This window comes from Actinia tenebrosa, unplaced genomic scaffold, assembly GCF_029948245.1.
Source record: "Actinia tenebrosa isolate PJP-AT-01 unplaced genomic scaffold, QUT_ActTen_1.0 PGA_scaffold14__42_contigs__length_11649687, whole genome shotgun sequence".
In the NCBI taxonomy this organism is placed as follows: domain Eukaryota; kingdom Metazoa; phylum Cnidaria; class Anthozoa; order Actiniaria; family Actiniidae; genus Actinia; species Actinia tenebrosa.
Window position 1 is genome coordinate 262,499 of NW_028292574.1, and position 18,323 is coordinate 280,821.

General features: G+C 38.6%; 4 protein-coding genes across 5 annotated transcripts; 2 read left to right on the forward strand and 2 right to left on the reverse strand.

The window, feature by feature from the left end:
* The first annotated feature begins 6 nt into the window (after nt 1–6).
* LOC116293809 (uncharacterized) lies at nt 7–9,673 on the forward strand. The gene is made up of 6 exons (XM_031701289.2): nt 7–161; nt 5,562–5,676; nt 6,381–6,579; nt 7,302–7,709; nt 8,443–8,557; nt 8,993–9,673. Exons 2-6 carry the CDS (start codon nt 5,563–5,565, stop codon nt 9,438–9,440), a joined length of 1,284 nt encoding a protein of 427 aa, XP_031557149.1. The 5' UTR covers nt 7–161; nt 5,562; the 3' UTR covers nt 9,441–9,673.
* Nucleotides 1,750–3,298, forward strand: LOC148911115 (P2X purinoceptor 7-like). Its single transcript, XM_089029316.1, has 3 exons — nt 1,750–2,298; nt 2,405–2,611; nt 2,886–3,298. Exons 1-3 carry the CDS (start codon nt 2,006–2,008, stop codon nt 3,040–3,042), a joined length of 657 nt encoding a protein of 218 aa, XP_088885442.1. The 5' UTR covers nt 1,750–2,005; the 3' UTR covers nt 3,043–3,298.
* Nucleotides 2,799–4,969, reverse strand: LOC148911116 (uncharacterized). Its single transcript, XM_089029315.1, has 2 exons — nt 4,438–4,969; nt 2,799–4,351 (listed from the first exon to the last, which is right to left on the reverse strand). The coding sequence occupies exons 1-2, from the start codon at nt 4,789–4,791 to the stop codon at nt 3,836–3,838; spliced, it is 870 nt and encodes a 289-aa protein (XP_088885441.1). The 5' UTR covers nt 4,792–4,969; the 3' UTR covers nt 2,799–3,835.
* LOC116293812 (DNA repair protein XRCC4) lies at nt 2,799–18,104 on the reverse strand. Of its 2 annotated transcripts, none has more exons than XM_089029314.1 (13): nt 17,676–18,104; nt 16,908–17,056; nt 16,369–16,404; nt 15,519–15,617; nt 15,369–15,434; nt 14,798–14,854; nt 14,378–14,432; nt 14,219–14,279; nt 13,757–13,790; nt 12,998–13,122; nt 12,520–12,621; nt 10,438–10,532; nt 2,799–3,676 (listed from the first exon to the last, which is right to left on the reverse strand). In XM_089029314.1, the coding sequence occupies exons 1-12, from the start codon at nt 17,800–17,802 to the stop codon at nt 10,448–10,450; spliced, it is 996 nt and encodes a 331-aa protein (XP_088885440.1). In that variant the 5' UTR covers nt 17,803–18,104; the 3' UTR covers nt 2,799–3,676; nt 10,438–10,447. The 2 variants fall into 2 exon arrangements, with proteins under 2 accessions (XP_088885440.1, XP_031557152.2); XM_031701292.2 differs by lacking the exon at nt 2,799–3,676 and adding an exon at nt 7,619–7,747.
* Nucleotides 18,105–18,323: the final 219 nt, after the last annotated feature.

An 18,323-nucleotide genomic window follows, 5' to 3' on the forward strand; every position in this document is an offset into this window, starting at 1 on the left:
GAGGCTATTGTCACCCAAGCTTGATAAAGATTTGTATATCATTTTTCCTCCTCACCCTTACCCTCTTTGTTTCGGCTTGGTCATAGTCTCCCGCCTTCTTGTGACAGTTCTTTCCAAGTCTAGACTGTAACAACGACACCGCTAGAAGAAGTAGGCGCCAGGTAATCGAAATATATAGACTAGTTTCACTAGAACAAGCTTTCTTTGAGGCTTCCTATCTGTTCTAAGGTTAACCTAACTCAGTTACCCAAAAAATTACCAGCCGATACAATATATTTATCTACATATTCGAATTTATAGTTACATATTCTTGATTTGCAAGGGATGTCCGCCATGTTGGAAGATATAACAAAAGAATTCATTGAAAAATCTTTTGCCAAATTGTTCTAACATGGCGGCTATGACGTCTATTGCAAACGAAGAATATGTTGTTACATAGGCAAACTATTTTTCCTTGTCTAATTTCGCAACATTGAAAAAAAAAAACGCAGTGTCTGCACTGCCCGGCAGTCCAAACTTTCACCAAAAAACGATAACTGGCTACAGCTAATCATAATAATGTTTATTACGGTATATTAAGCGCTTCTTGTAGTCTGGACTTATGTATTTTCGCCAACACTGCCGGTCGCCATTTTCGCAAAAATACGATAAATTACCTACGTTAATGAAGCCAAACTAGTCTAAATTTTACGATGGCCATCGTAAAATTTGTCGAAGACTATTAAGCGCTTCTTGTAGTCTACACTACTTCTAATAAGGATTGTTTTTATTTGCTCGGCATAGAAGACTTAGCACTTGGTTCATGTTACTTAGAAAATTCTGCGGGCATTTAGACACTGCGAAAAAAAAAGGATTTAGCTACGAACACCAGTGTCAGTAAAAATAATGGAATCTTTTCTTTTGTATAAAACTCAGCATGTGCTTATGTGCTTGCAGGATTTTTGCTTTCTTTGTCTATAAGAAGCAGCGATTTTAGTGCAGTCTGCAATAGATCATGTAACATAATACTTCGCTCCTATTCCTCGTTTCGCCAGGTCCTTTGTAGATTTGCCCCAAGTCGACCTCTCTAGTTTTCCCGGTGTTTTTTAATGCGAGCGAAGCGAGAATCTTGCGAGCGCTGACACGGTTGTTTTTCGTGTAATTTAGTCATTTCCATCAGGGAAATATTTCCATAAAGCAAGTCAACCGAAAACCTTCAAAGCTGAGACCAAATGAGGAATACTCAAAACATTTCATATCGAACAAGTAATCTTTTGATTAAAATTGCAGCTTTTAAAATCTACCAACAAATATCACGCGATTAATGGATTATCACGCGTTTTTAGCATAATTTACTGAAGTGTCTAGCGTGACACACCTCATTAGCATGTCGTCTGGACCTTTGTAAAGGAGTAAGGAGACACTGTATACAGTTAAGTTTGCCTTATTCTCTTATACTCTATAGCATTAAGATGTTCGTTGTTCTGATAGTACCCTAGGATTCATATTGTAAACGTGTAAGGAACAAAACAGCACCTGAACCTTTAGTCACTTATGCATGTAACTTTAGTAAACGTCTGGTTGGATTTGAATGTAATTAATATATGATCCATTCCGAGGTTGGGGGGGGGGGGTGGGGGGACTGTAGAGTTGACATTGCAGTGCATTGTGGGATTGTGTTGAGGATCTACACACAAACGCCACCTTGGAATTTCCTCTTAAAGTGTATATCAGGTCTAGAATTTTTTTACGGTTTTGGCATCTCTAGATGATATAAGGAAATATTCCAAAAAAAATTTTTCGATTTCGAATTTTTTTCACCTCGAAATCAGCCTTCAAAGTTAGATTTCTGGCGACGCCCAGTCGTGTTGGCCGTGTTTTAGGAGACTGGTAACTAGTGACGTAAATTCGAGAACCGAGAAAAGCGATTGTCAAGGATACGAGTAGACAAAGTATTGTAAACATTGACCCGTTAGTGACTTTCATTCCTTCAAAAAACATAAATTTCAATATATAATTTCACAAGATGGCTACGAACTATTACGGGAGTGATTGCAGCTCTGAAAGCGAGATTTCAAGTATATATTCAGAGGAAGAGGATGGAGAAATAGAGGACGAATGCCATCAACATGCTGAAACACACGAGTCAGATGATAGCTACCCCAGGTCTGAATCTCACGAATTGGTAGGACCATATTCTTCAGAACCACTTGCTGATGCGGACTGGCTCAGTGAATATAACGAAGAAATTTCAAAGATCGAGAAGAGAAATGAAAAGCTTCAAGAAAGATTTGATGGCGTCACGCCGAATAGCGCTTGGTACGTAACTATCAAGATCTAGCTACAAGCTCACTCTTTTTGCAAAATATTTAGTTTCGTTTTGATTTTTTTACTAACTCGCAAATCTAAACGTTTCCTCTTTTAGGTGTAGATGCGGTCATTGCAAGAAAGACTTACTTCAAAAACCTCAAGAGTGTAATTGCTGTCACGAAATAGAGGGTTCTCCCATTTGTGTGACCTTACATCCAGGGTTTGAGCCTGTTTGTTTAAATCGCTGGTCCCTACGTTCATCATGTGCCAAATACCGCACTATCGACGGATATAAGTATAGACAAACTGGCAGTGAAGAAGAGTGAGTAAATCCTTTTTTTTTTCTTCTAAGCTTAGTTTTAATTACATGGGCCCAGAACAAGTAAGATAACTATGACTAATGTTTTCTTCCTTATTTTCTTATATCTTTTACTGTTCACGTGCTTTACAAGTCATACCATGCCGTTTTAAAGTATTACTTATTTCCATGATAATGATGTAAATAGCAATTGTAACTGACAGTTGTTTATTTCAAGAATATATTCTTGTTTGTTTGATAAGTTTATATACTAACAAATTATCATTTCATATTTTAGGCTTCTCCGTGCAACAGCTTACAGGGAATTCACCCAATTGGTTCATGGTTATCAAGGAGGAGGATCCAAGAGAATCCCACTGCCTGCTTGTGCATACCACTCGATAAGAAAACAGTTTCCTAGCACCGATTTTTGTGGATACGAAGATAACGAGTGATACATATTATATTATAAACAGAACATTGCATTAGAGTGATTTTACTCGAAGCATGAAAAAAATTGCACTACATAGTAGTAGATATTCACTGTTTTCTTTTGTTTTACTTCGACTCTCCTCACTAATTATACAACTTTGTATCATGGGTCTAATAGAAATGACTCAAATTGCCGTAATCAAATTGCCTTTATGAGGGTTGTTTTGTATTTGTCACTTTGTATTGCACTTACAACTATAATAAAAAATTATAAAATAATTAATTGTAAAAAGTATTACAAAATGATACATTTCTACATATTAATATAAGAGTGAAGTCACTAAACCAGTGAAATGGATAGTAGACTAATACACCTTAGCACTGAGACTCTAATGCCATTGTTTTCTTTTGTGTCTATTTGACTATTACACCTTAACAAGTAATTTCTATTTCACGGGTTTAGTAACTTCACTCTAAAAGCAAGAGAGTATTAACTGCTTTTCTGGTCTTTAGGGCAGTCTTTCACATTCTTGTGTCCTTTCATGGGATTCTTGCAATGAGTGCAATGAGGGATTGATTTCTCTATCCTGCCTTCTCCAATCTTCTTTGTTTTCTTCATTTCGGCAGCTTTGGCTTCTTGTTCAAGTACCTGTGATACTGATAAAAGTAATGCACAAATTAGCATGAAGTGAATAGTTGATGACAAAATTGTTAGTTTATATTATACTTCTATTATGTTATGACTGTTAGATTATTCAACATATTAGAAATAAACCTTCATGACTTAGACACAACAGTCTAATTATGAAGAAAGATCTATAGTGAAAGCACTGAATAAGGACTTTTATCTGTGTAGGGGTGATAGTCAACGTCATCAGGGATACTCTCAGGCTCTTCCTCTGTAATGTCATAGTCAACTGTGTCCTCATCATCTTCCTCCACTTCCATATTTACATACTCATCGTCTTGTTCCAAATTCTCTCCGATCCTTTCTCCAAGACCTTCTTCATGGTCGTTCAGCTGTGTTAAATTACACTGAATACCACAGGACGATTTTGGAGTGGGTTCCTTTGCCAGAGAATCGATCTTGTTTTTTAAATCGATGCATTTATTATGTAGCAATCGTTTTTCTTCTTTGAGCTTTTTGCAAGCCAAGCAATCTGGAGTCTGGGTGCTGAAATCCCGCGCTGAAGAACAATCCTCGGCACTGATTACTGTATCAGGCTCCTCTGCATTGTCTACAGGTAACCTGTCTTCATTCTCAAGCTCTCTAACAGGTCCCATGGCTTCTCTGGACTCACCAGTACTAGCAGCGATCATGTCTCTAAGAATCTATATAGTAAACAAACGATAGTGCTACAGTTGGGGCATATAGTCCAATATGTGTGACATTTTTTTATTATCAATCGACGACTTACCTTTCGGCGATTTCTTTGAGAATTGTTGGCTTCAGCTGAACTAGTCGATGGAACTGGGTAAAGTTTTGGGTATGACACAATTCCGGTCTCATCCCTTACTAAGTGTGCCAGCTTTCTGTCGTCTTCTCCGAAAGAGTAACGCTGACTGTAGTCCTCTGGAGAAAAGTGCTCCGAGCATATTGCCGAAGTCGCCGTAGGCGTCCATTTTGCTCGTCTTTTCAACACAAAATCGACCCATCTTTTCCTTCTAGCCTTTGCTATTGGTCGGTCATCATTGAAATAAGGGATCGTATGAAGTTTTATGCCTTTCTTCGTTATATTTGAACACCCTCCAACCACGCACCTACTAGGCATATTTACAATACTTCGAAAGGCCGATCTAAACTGTGTCACCGAATTTACGTCACAGAAAAACTAGTGCCAGTCCATTAGCGTCTCCCAAAACACGGCCAACACGACTGGGCGTCGCCAGAAATCTAACTTTGAAGGCTGATTTCGAGGTGAAAAAAATTCGAAATCGAAAATTTTTTTTTGGAATACTTATCTATATCATCTAGAGATGACAAAACCGTAAAAAAATTCTAGACCTGATATACACTTTAAACATTTTCACAATGCACTGCAATGCCAGCTATACTAAGTATATTTTACATAACAGTATTAGAATATTATCAACCTTCAATGACATGTTTGGTCGTCAGTCATCATCATTATCATCACCGTCATCACCGCCACTATCAACATCATCATCATCACCGCCATAATCATCACTATCATCACCGCCATCATCATCACCATCATCATCGCTATCATCACCGCCATCATCATCATCACCCATCATCATCGCCATCATCATCATCGCTATCATCACCGCCATCATCATCATCGCCATCATCACCCATCATCATCACCATCATCATCACCATCATCATCGCTATCATCACCGCCATCATCATCATCACCCATAATCATCGCTCTCATCACCGCCATCATCATCATCACCCACCATCATCATCACCCATCATCGCTATCATCACCGCCATCATCATCCATCATCATGGGTCAAAGCAGATCTCCTTTAATTATCATCGACCATCATGACATCATGTTATTCTCATTAACAGTATGTTCAGAACACGTGGATCCAGTCTTATACGGGCTGTCGTTGGATCAGTCCGTCGTTTCAGCAACCAATCCGACTTTTTACCACGAATGTTTACCATCAAGAATGGCGAAAAGGTGAGTTACTAACATTAGACTTGTCACAACAATTTGACCTCTCTCTTCTCCCGCCGAAATTCCATTCACCATCTTCCACACATTGGTTCACTGGTCAAACACAAAGCGCTCAAGCGAGGCGTCAAGATTTATCGAACCCTGAAACAACCTCTGGGTTGATCTAAGTCAGGGCATAGTCTCCCCCACAGCCGCTTTCATTGTCGTCACGCAACGCTTTCTCCCCTGACTAGCTAATCAGGGGAGAAAGCGTTGCGTGACGACACTGAAAGCGGCTGTGGGGGAGACTAAGTCAGGGCATGGCTAATTCACAAATCGAACCCTGAAACAACCTCTGGGCTGATCTAAGTCAGGGCACGGCTAACTCACAGATCAAACCCTAAAACAACCTCTGGGCTGATCTAAGTCAGGGCACGACTAACTCACAGATTGAACTCTGAAACAACCTCTGGGCTGATCTCAGTCAGGGCATGACTAACTCACAGATTGAACCCGATTTAGGTAGTGAGGAGGGAGGAAAACTGGAAGACCGGAGAACTGAAAGCCTCGAATCAAGGGAGAAACCTAACAAAATTCATTCAAATGTGATGTCGAGTCCGGAAATCGAACCTCAGACTCCAGAGGGGAGTACAATATACTGATATGCAACCTTTGGTAATAAGTCAAAGTAATTTTTTTTTTAATGTTTTTTTGTTGACCGTCATTAGGTTAAACCAACATTCAGCTCTCAAGAAATGGACCGCAGACTCAACATGCTGCGGACGCACATGGAAGAGAAAGGCATCGGCGCATGCGTATTTACCTCCTATCACAACATCAATTATTTTAGCGATTTCGTCTACTGTTATTTTGGAAGACCTTACGGTTTGGTGGTGACTGCGGAAAAGTCTACTAGTGTATCTGCGAGTAAGTATAGTCCTCTTTGGAAGCAATGTTTTCCAATCCACCCCTACAACGCAAGGTGCAAAAGTGTGACCACATTTAATGTATTCACGGGCTTTTTCCTGCCAAACTAGCGTTTACACGCCTTATTAGGTTAAACTAGCCAGTTTCGCATCACAATATGTCAGTTTAACGTACAGTACCCTTGAATAGAAGTTTCAGCGAATACATTAAATGTGGTCACACTTTTGCGCGTTGCGCTGTAACTTTGGGCCTAATATTTTTTTTAAATAATTCAGACCAAAGGTTCTATGAAGCTTGGTTCTCACTGTGGACTCAAGCCAACGAAAGCATAGCAGACGCAACTCCAAGCTAATGCATGTTCTCACTATGAAAAAAGCGGCGCAAACGCAAGAAGACGAACGATTTTTTTCTTGTGTTTGCTTGTTCTTGTGCTTGAGTCGGCTTGCGTCGCTAGTAAGAACCAGGCTTAAAAGAAATGATAATCAAGGGAATAACACGTGGTCTGAAATAAGGAAAAATTATACTCAAAATAAAAAGGGTCTATAAAAGAAATAATACTCAAGGGAATGACATGTAATTGCCCAAAGTAACTGGATCTAGAAAATTAATAATACTCAAGGGAATGACACGTGGTCTGAAATAGGGAAACTTTACGCCAAACCTACAAGGGTCTTTTACATTTATTAGGCAGAATCTAAAATGTTTTTATTTCTTGTTGTAAGATATTGATTACGGTCAACCATGGCGAAGAACGTATGGGGACAACGTTATCTACACCGACTGGCAAAAAGACAACTATTTCAACGTGGTCAACCACCTCGCCGGAGAATTCAAAACCATAGGATTAGAATTCGACCACGTTAACTTGGTAAGCTTCAACAAATTCAAGGAAGCGTTGCCCAAGGCGGATTTACTGGATGTAGGGGATCCAACGATGAAGATGAGAATGATCAAATCTGATGAGGAGATAGCACACATCAAACAAGGTGCAGCTGTTTGTGATCTGGGCTGTGAGGCTGGTGTAGACGTGATTAAAGAAGGCGTGCCTGAATACGAAGTCGCTTTGGCTTGCACACAATCCATGGTCAGAGATATAGCCAGACGTTATCCTCATGCTGAACTCATGGATAGTAAGTTTTAGTTATCTTTCGTTCTTGTCAGTGAGAATCTAAAGCAGTTAAAGCACTCAAGTCAGTCCACTTGACGACACTTGGTCGCATGTGCTCTACCCTCTAATCAAGGGCGGATCCAGCCAAAATTTTAGGGGCGGGGCTAATTGAGTTTAGGGGGGGCTAATTGAGTTTCTTCCGTCAACACAACGGAAAACAATATAAAAAAGCATCGTTTTTTTTCTGCTGAAGGGGGGACTTCAAGCCCCCTTTGCCCCCCCTGGATCCGCCCTTGCTAATATATACAGGAGGCATAAGAAACCGTTTATTTTTTACTGGCATTAAAGGGCTGGTGGGATTTAGGCCCAAAAATAATTACTTAAAAAGAAAGTTTCTAATAAAATTATCCTGTTTTATATGGGGCCGCGTAAAAAATCGGGTTGGTAAAGGGGTCATACATTGTTTTACTTACTTACGATTCACAAAATCCCACCAGCCACCCCCCAAGGGCGGATCCAGGGGGGCCCTTCAGCAGAAAAAAAAAACATGCTTTTTTATATTGTTTTCCGTTGTGTTGACGGAAGAAACTCAATTAGCCCCCCTAAACTCAATTAGTCCCCCCCCTAAAATTTTAGCTGGATCAGCCCTTGCCCCCTTCCCCCCCCCCCCCCCCCCCCCCCATACCCGTAAAAACTGAACGGTCCCTAAGGTATATGTAATATTAGTTACGTAAACAACCCTGGTTTTATTTTAGCCTGGACATGGTTTCAATCTGGTATAAACACAGACGGTGCGCACAATCCAGTTACTTCAAGGGAAGTTAAGAAAGGAGACATATTGAGCATGAACAACTTTTCAATGATAGCTGGGTAGGTAATCTATAAGAAATCAGAAATGTCATCCATGTGAAAAGAATTACAATTAAGTGGCTTTCTTTGTCAACCAATCACAATTAGCACCAGCGAGAAGCGTAAAAAAAACACTTTCAATGGCTTTCTCTCACGATACAAATGCACGCCAATGAAATATGTAAAACATGCCAACACTCAAGTGGCTTTGTCTTTCAAAAAATCAAAATGCGCACCAATGAAGAGCGTAACGCATCGCAACACTAAATTGACTTCCTCTCTCAGTCAATCAAAGTGCGCACCAACGAGTAGTGTACAAACGAGCAACACTCAAATGACTTCTTCTCTTAACCAATCATAAAAACACAAAAATGTGTATTCACCAATCAGTGGTCGAGAACCATGGCACTATACATTTACCCCTTCGCTGTTTAAATTTACTACGGCTCTTTTCAGGTATTACACAGCGCTCGAGAGAACAATGTTTTACGATCACGTGCCAAGTGACCGACACATGGAATTGTGGGAAGCCAACGTCATGGTTCACCGTCGAGGACTGGAACTAATTCAGCCTGGCGCCAAATGCAGCGAAATAGCCAAAGAACTAAACGAATTGTTCTTAGAGAAAGACCTCCTGCAGTACCGTGCGTTCGGTTACGGGCATTCCTTTGGGGTTCTTAGTCATTATTACGGTCGGGAGGCGGGGCTTGAGCTTCGTGAAGATATAGACACCGTGATTGAGCCAAATATGGTGATCTCCATGGAGCCAATGATAACAATTCCTGAGGGACAACCAGGGGCAGGGGGGTACAGAGAGCATGACATCTTGGTGGTAAAGGAAGACGGCAATGAGAATATTACCAAGTATCCATTTGGTCCAACCAACAATATTATTAAAAATTAATATTAGTCTAAAGAGTATTAGTCACTAAAAGTAGCCAAAAATAAATGGGATAGAATAATAGAATAATAAAATAATAGAATAATAATAGAGTTAATAGAATAAACATTAGCTTTTTCTCGTTTTGGTTTTCCTGTGGCTTTGAGAATATTGCTGACTACATGTAATGTAGTACTCAAATCTTATAGCTTGTATACCAACAGTTTGCAAAGGAAATAAAAAAACATACTTTTCCATTTTGATGACTTATTTTAATAGATTTTAGTAAATTAATTTTTGACTTCTTTTTTTATTTTATGTTTTGTTTTTCAAAATCCTACACTTTTTCTTTTAAAAGAGAAAATGTTCAAAAATCCCTTGAAACTGCATATTTAAGGTCTATAATAGAGCTTAACAAAAGAGACCTATAGCTCTTACTTGGAAACTACCCAAACAAGCTGCACACTCATATGGTTAGCTTCTTCAAGAAAACTAGTGATGGCATCCCTGTGTCAGAGATCACACAAAGAGCCTGGAACAAGTAACTCATACCATTCCTCCTTATTTATTTTCATATTACAAAGCTTCATTAGGATCCCTGTGTTACACGGCAGATTTGAAAATTGTATTTGCATGTACCAAATACTCCATGTTACAGTTCCGTTCAGTAACCACTAGTTGCAAGTCGAAATTGGAATTGCTACACGTAATAAACTGTAGTTTATGCTCTGCGCACCAACTCCAACCTTGACTTGGAATTATTATTCGTGGTAACTTAACAAAACTGTTAAATGGAGCATTGTCTAAAAAAACAACATGGCTGCTTGAAAACTTTGCATCTAACGTGAAATTTGATTGAGGTTTTCAGGGGAAAACATGTTAGTATAAGCATTAGAGCAATTTTTGCATGAGTGTGAAAAGCTCAGTGCTGTATGCTTCCCTTGCAATGACTGTGGTGTTTTCTAGAAATATTATAATAAGAAAAATATTCTACGCTATCTATGGATTTAAGCTGTCAAACCTTTTATTGATTAAAGTCCCATCTCGGCCATTAGTTCATCAGGATCTAGGGATGGTTTCTCTTTTGTTCTCTTCCTAAGCCGAGGTGTGCTGAGACTATGAGGAAAAAGAATATATATATATGTCGTGTTATACAGTAGCTTTTAAGGAGGCTCTGGGTAGTTTTAGTCTGGCACACCTAGCTGCATTGAAACGGCTACAACTTCGTCTTGAATAACTCGATCTGCAAGCGCTTTTCACACAATGTCAGGAAAGGATTAAAGGTTTCAAAAATGATAAATTAGTTTAAAGCGGCCTTTTCATTATGACGTAATGGTGACATCATAGAAATCATTTACCGCTTATTTTCTCGAAAACTAGACCTAAACTTTCAAAGCGACTTGCACCAGTCGATAGTATTCATCAAGGCACCCAACATATTGCAATATGAAAAAAATGTATGAGAGCGTTTTCCAAATATTACGCGGTGAATATTTTCATGGACTTTTACTATTATTTCCAGCGTGTCAACTTTATACCCTCAAAATCGGGACTTTAATTTAGTGAATTCAATATTTTTAGTAGCTAGAATATAGGTACGGATATAGACACTGTCCTTATTGAGTATGAATCAAATTGTGACTTTCTTTCTAACGTTATGGATTTTTTGAAATGAAGCTAAATGACCCCATTTGTTGTCAAAAGCGATAGAAAATATCTTTGAAAGCGGCATTCAAAAAATCGTCGAACGATTTTTTTCTAAATGAAGTCACTAAAAGATGTATCTTTTACAAATATTCTCCTTTAATTTCATATTCATTGAAGGGTTTTAAGGTAGTCAAATAAAAATAAGTACGCTCATAACTACTTTCGCCCACGGCTGCTTGTTGATTATTCACGCTTGACTTCCGTGTTATTCCTTGTCGTGTGCTGTTAGTATCGAGCGTACTTATTTTTATTTGACTACCTTAAAACCCTTCAATGCATATGAAATTAAAGGAAAATAGTTGTAAAAGATACATCTTTTAGTGACTTCATTTAGAAAAAAATCGTTCGACGATTTTTTGAATGCCGCTTTCAACGATATTTTCTATCGCTTTTGACAACAAATGGGGTCATTTAGCTTCATTTCAAAAAATCCATAACGTTAGAAAGAAAGTCACAATTTGATTCATACTCAATAAGGACAGTGTCTATATCCGTATCTATATTCTAGCTACTAAAAATACTGAATCCACTAAATTAAAGTCCCGATTTTGAGGGTATAAAGTTGACACGCTGGAAATAATAGTAAAAGTCCATGAAAATATTCACCGCGTAATATTTGGAAAACGCTCTCATACATTTTTTTTCATATTGCAATATGTTGGGTGCCTTGATGAATACTATCGACTGGTGCAAGTCGCTTTGAAAGTTTAGGTCTAGTTTTCGAGAAAATAAGCGGTAAATGATTTCTATGATGTCACCATTACGTCATAATGAAAAGGCCGCTTTAAACTAATTTATCATTTTTGAAACCTTTAATCCTTTCCTGACATTGTGTGAAAAGCGCTTGCAGATCGAGTTATTCAAGACGAAGTTGTAGCCGTTTCAATGCGGCTAGGTGTGCCAGACCAAAACTACCCTGAGCCTCCTTAAGTTTAGAACTTCCCCTTTATCTTCAAAACCTAAAAGAACCTCTGGGTTAAGCAAAATTAAGGCATGGCTAACAGATTGGACCCTGCAATATCCTCTGGGCTAAGAAAACCGTCCTTTTTTCACGAGGGTAGCACTTCATAGCCAGTGGCTAACAAACCTGTGGCCCTCATTCCGTGATCGAATTGGAATTTAGGAGTTGATTTTTGCAAAGGGGGGGAAACTGGAGAACCCGGAAAACCCTTGAAGCACAGGAGAAAACCAACAAACAACTCTACTCACATACAACAGCGAACCTGGCGGGACTTGAGCTCGGGTCGCATTGGTGAGAGGCAAGCGCTTACACTGATATGCCACCCGCACTTTCCTAATCAACGTCAGGGCACTGGGAGGAAAACTGAGAACCTGGGGGGAAAAAAACAGGGACACAGAGATCCCATGTATAAGAATGGCAACACAGGTTACCCACCTGTCTTCAGAGGAAGAACTGGGTGTTTTCTTAACTGCAGGCACTTTGGGTAGAACAAGTTTGCTTCTTGGTGTTTCCTTTTTAGGTCCTCTACGTATCCGTCTGAAAATAAGGAAAAGGGTTCATGAGAACAGTGGTTTATACATTAAGGTAGACCCTTGCATGTACTCTTCTTTGGCTCCTTCAAGCCTAAAGATAGATAGAGTAGATGGACATATGGATGGACAGAGTGAACAGACAGACAGAGCTATCAGACAGACCAGAGTGGACAGACAGAGTGGACAGACAGACAGAGCTATCAGACAGACCAGAGTGGACAGACAGAGTGGACAGACAGACAGAGCTATCAGACAGACCAGAGTGGACAGACAGAGTGGACAGACAGATAGAGCTATCAGATGGACAGAGTAGATAGACAGAAGAGTGGACAGACAGAGTGGACAGACAGACAGAGTGGACAGAGAGAAAGGATTATTACCTTCTAGTATTCATCTCCATTGGTTTCTCTTCATCTTCAGCCAAAAACAAAGGAGTTGCTGCGTTGGATGCACTTTCTTCAGCTGTTGCGCCTTGTGACGTATCTTCTGGACATGGGGAAGGGGTCTGTGAAAGAAAGCAATCATCTTCAATAGAAAAATCTCAGGGAAAAATGGTAGGACATCGGCCCTGTATTGATCAGCATCTGGGCGGCATCTGGGCGGCATCTGGCAAGTCAATGTGACTGATAAACAGGACTGCCCTTAGAGATAATTATTTGGCTAGACTGAGTGCCAATTTTGGTTAGACATTGTCCATTGACAAGCCAGCTTTTTAGCCCTGACCTATATGATTAATGCTTTGATAATCAGGTGATCTTGTCTTGAAGCGCTCAAAGGATTATTTGTTAATCGAGCAATTCCAAAAACCTAGTCTCCTATTTCATAATATCTCACAGTAATCAAAATGGCAGCTGATGACTAATCAAGCCAACACCCATTTTGCTTACTTTTATTGCATGTATGCTTTGTTTTTATTCATTTTAACTGCTGATAGGGCAAGAGGAAGCTTTTCTGGTACACATAGCATAGAATTTTTCAATGTTAAATTATATTTCAGGACATATTTTTAAAAGGTTAACTCAAAATGACTCCATTTTGAAACACTGAAAATGCTTCTGATTGGTCAATTGTAACCAGAAGTGCGTGCAAAAGATCACCTGCAATATTGTATAATATTGACGAAATTCAATTATTCTTACCCTACTACCAGCACTCTCACTTTCTGATAAAGATCTACAACAGGAAATGAATATTTTTAGACATTTCTAGACAATAATAATATAATAAATGAGAATCTACACTGGTTCCACAGAGTCATTCTTAATTCTTCTGCTGAATTCCAATAGACTTATCCCAAATTCACTTGACTGGTCACGAAACAATGGTTTCAAGTCAAGGTTGAACTTGATGAATAAAAGAATCATGTTCAGTCTTGACTTCAAACCATTGTTTTGTGGTCAGTCAAGTGAATTCGGGGTAGGTCTATTGGAAATTAGAAGTTGATTTTTGTGAAGGGAAGAAAATACAATTACCCAGAAAAACCCAGGAGGCAAAGGAGAGAACGCACTCTCATGCTTGCCCGCGATACTTTTTACAGTCATCATCTCATCTGGAATCAAACTATTGCTTGTAAAGCAAGTAGTGTGTTCTATGTACTACACCTTCTCCTTGGTTTCTTCTTCTTTTGTCCTGCATCTGTCATGTCTTTGGCGTATTCTGAAACTAGACATTCGTATGCATTAATAATTAGTAATAATTAAATAATTACCTGACAAGCTTTTAACATAGATGCACAGGTTTAGCGATTATTTTAGAAATACCCTGGGATTGTAGTTGTCTTATTTTTGCTTTCTTTTGATTTAGCACAGCAGCAAACTGAAATATAGAAGAATAAGTTATGTACAAGTTAATAAACAAACTCTGGTCTGATCTACACTGTAAGTCAGGGCATGGCTAACCCACAGATCAAACCCCAAAACAACCTCTGGTCAAGGAAAAAGTGAGGGAGCCCCCTGTCTCCTCCGTCCCTGCTGGTCTGATCTAAGTCAGGGCATTGCTAATGCACAGAATTGTAAATTATATAGCAGTGTTAGGTTTAGCAGAGGAAGAAAAACCAAAGAATCTAAGAAAAAATCCTTGAATAAGGGAACAAGAGACCCAAAAGAGTCTACTCACACATGGTGCCAGGTCCAGGAATCAAACCAGAGACCCTAGAGGTGAGAGGTGAGTGTTTTACCAACCTTTTCAAAGAGATCTTTTTCCATCTCATCTTTTGCAGTAGTGCATTTTTCCAGAAGCTAAAAGAAATACCAAACACTTAGTGATCAAAAATATGGTGCATTTGCTTAAAATGAATAAGAATGAAACTCCATGAAATATGAATAATTATCATATAACCCAGATCTGCCCGGGCGCGTGCTCTTAGAAAAACCTTTGAGCTGGCGTGAGCAGGACCGTATGGCTTTGAGTGAGCAGGGCCGTACAAATCTGTACAACCTTGCTTGAAACCATTTTATTGACATAATTTGCACCTTTAAAAATTTTTTTATTATTTAGGGTCATATGATAAAATGTTTATTGACTGAGCTAGGTCTGGTCGTACGGGAAAATATTTGGCTCTCAGTCATTTGTATGGACTGAGCTGTGCTCGGTCCGTATGGCATCACCTCGAGCCAAATATTTTCCCATACGGCCCTCCCTCTCAGTCAATAAGTACATAGTAGTGATCAGCAATCACCAGCAACATACATAATATTACAGAAGATTGAGTAATTTTGATAATCAAAATGAATCCTTTCAAAAAGTACGTACTTTCATTGCACTTTTCCTTTCATTTGAAAGTCTGCTATTTTCTGATTTCAAACTAGATATCTCTTCCTGTGGTTAAAAATAGAAGAAAAAAATTTTGAAAAAAAATCTAGTGGAAGGATGAAATAATGAGTAAATGTCTGGCTAACATACCTTATGATGTGTTATATGGTTGACGGCTAGGCTAAGTATCTCAATCATCGACTTACGGCAGTCTTCTTCTTTTGTTAACATGACAGAACCCATCTGAAACTGGAAAAAAGAGGTGATACATTGGATAATGAAGTTTTCTGTCAACAAAAACATGTATCTCAGAATAGGTGTTTTATCACAAATGTAATTTTTTTTCGTTTTTTGATTGGCCCATGGCCATGGTCAATAAGAGGACAAACCAACAAAATACATAAAAAATACATACATCATGTCAACAGTGTGCTTGCACGCATATATATATATATGTATACACACAATGACGTATTTCATATCCCAATATTTTTATTTATTTATTTTTTTAAATATTTTGTTTATGCATATATTGATTATAATCTTCTTTTTATTGCATATTCTATATTTATATTTTTGCCCAATTTTATCATTATCATTAATATTAGGTGGGATACCTGTAAACTAACCTCTTTTAGCTAAGTGTATTTTCCACGTTAAATAAAGTATGTATGTATCAAAAAATTATTTATGACATGTGCAATGAGCTAGAGTGCGTTTGAAACCATTTTAATTTCAAATGTTTTGTATTTTTTTTGGTATTAAAAAATGAATTTCCAATGGTTTGGCATGGTATGTCTTCTTATTTACCATGATACGACGTCAACAGTTAGTCAACATTAGTTATGTCCCCACTCGGCTAAGCCTCATGAGTACATAACAATAAATTTGACCAACTATTGATGTAATATTGTGGTAAATAAGAGAACATACCATGCCAAACCATTTGAAATTTTCATGATGACAATAATGTGCAATCTAACATTAATTTACTACCAACCTTTACTCCATCTTCAAGCTTTTTTTTCCATGAGAACTGCCAAAAAATCATGCGTAATAGGTAAATTACGAACCTTACATGAAACGACTAAAGAAGAAAGCCATACAAGCCTTTCACAACTTCATGTCGTGTAAAAAATGAGCCAGCTCAACTAGAAACCGTGGACAGCTGTTTTGGCCTGTATTGGGCCTTGTCAGCATGGTGTATCTAGTGAGCTGGTAGAATCCCACGAAAAAGTAGTACTAGATTGACGAGGCAGTAATCTGTGTGGGATGGGCTCAGATATCAAATAAGAACATGCGTAATAGGTAAATTACGAGCCTTAGATGAAACGACATAAAAAAAACCAACATATTTGTGTGGTCAGAAAACCTGTGTCTTTGCTGGTGGTGTTTGCTTAATATCCCATCCATCCATCCATTATCCATCATAAATTTACTGTATTCTATCAGGTTCAACATTGGCCATTGTTTCATGGTCACTCAACTAAATTTGGGAAATGAAAGATGAACAAAAACATGTCCGTTGTGTTTTCATACCTGTAGATTATGATCTTGTTTTAGGACATCATAAACAAAGCTTGCTTTATGTAAAGACTGTTGTGTTAGCGCACCAATAGATTGTTCCACATATTCGCCTATGCTCATGTCTACACCCTCGGCCATGCATTGCACTTCCTCTTTTGACACTGATACAAAAGGTACATAGATATTAACAACTGTGTTATTCTACTGTATATTACAACAGCTGAAAACAATTGGGCCTGGCTCGCTTGCGCATTAGCCTGTCTTGTTATTTAAAATAGTGCAGTCCTATCTCAAAGAATCATAAAAGGCACTCAGGGAGGTCCTTGCAGCACCTTTGTCAAGAGCTGACACCAATATCGATAAGAGGAACTTACAAGCAAAACCCTGTTTGAGAGTGCTAATTTTATTTTATTTTAAAATGCCGGTCCCCTCTGGATACCAGCCTCATTGATATATGTGTAACCCTTTCTAAATAAAGTATATCTGTCTATCAAACTAAATGACTTGTTTTGCTTTGGTGTCACTGACCCTGGCTATGACATAAATTAAAGGACAGTAGTTCTTTATTCTTTCCTTAGAGCACGATGCACTTCTTACACCTCTGCCAAGTACTACGACATGACGTAATCAAACTACATAACTTTGCTCGTCGCTTAAAGATAAGAGTTTAGTAGTGAAACTTGAACTTTCTTCAACTTTCGATGATGAAGATGAGATACCTCTGACTTTGTAGCCCTCAAACTCATTCCTTTTCAGTCAAGATTCGCAAACTTCACAAACCTGTTCTTCTCCATACTTGTTCTCCATCACATAGCGTTAGCTTGAAGCCGTCTTTTCCCTCGTTTAAAGTCTTAGTAACGAGAAAAAATGTTTGATCTTTAGCTTCGATTCTGCACAAATCTTCCATCTTTCAAGTATCGCGGGTCGTACTCTCGGTATTCGCACTGGTCAATCGTAGACCAATCGTCGATATCTTCGTTGATTCGGTTAGGCTTCGGATATTTTCGTATCTCGCATATAATATTCGAATTATACGAATACTTCAATTGCCAAACTGTGTTCACTGGTCCCACGGGTGCGAATATTTAAGAACTTATTAGCAAATCTGATCACTTCTCTTCCAACCTTCTAAGGCCGTGCGGTATTGTATGCACTTATAAGTAGTCTCCCCCGTGCTCCTCCACGACCTGCGGTCGCTCTTTGCCTTCCCTACCCTCCATTGCGCTGTTGTAGTTCTCGTGAGAGCTCCCTAAATTCCCGAATGCCTTTGGCAATAATAATCTTAGAATCGTTTTTCTTATATGTTTATTTTTATCCTAAAATATAAGTGCGCACATGATTTAGACAACTTTCCTTTTTTTATTTTTGGATCTTTTTCGAGGTGCGACTAGGCTGTTTCATGACCCAAAGAATTTTTCAAAATTTTCT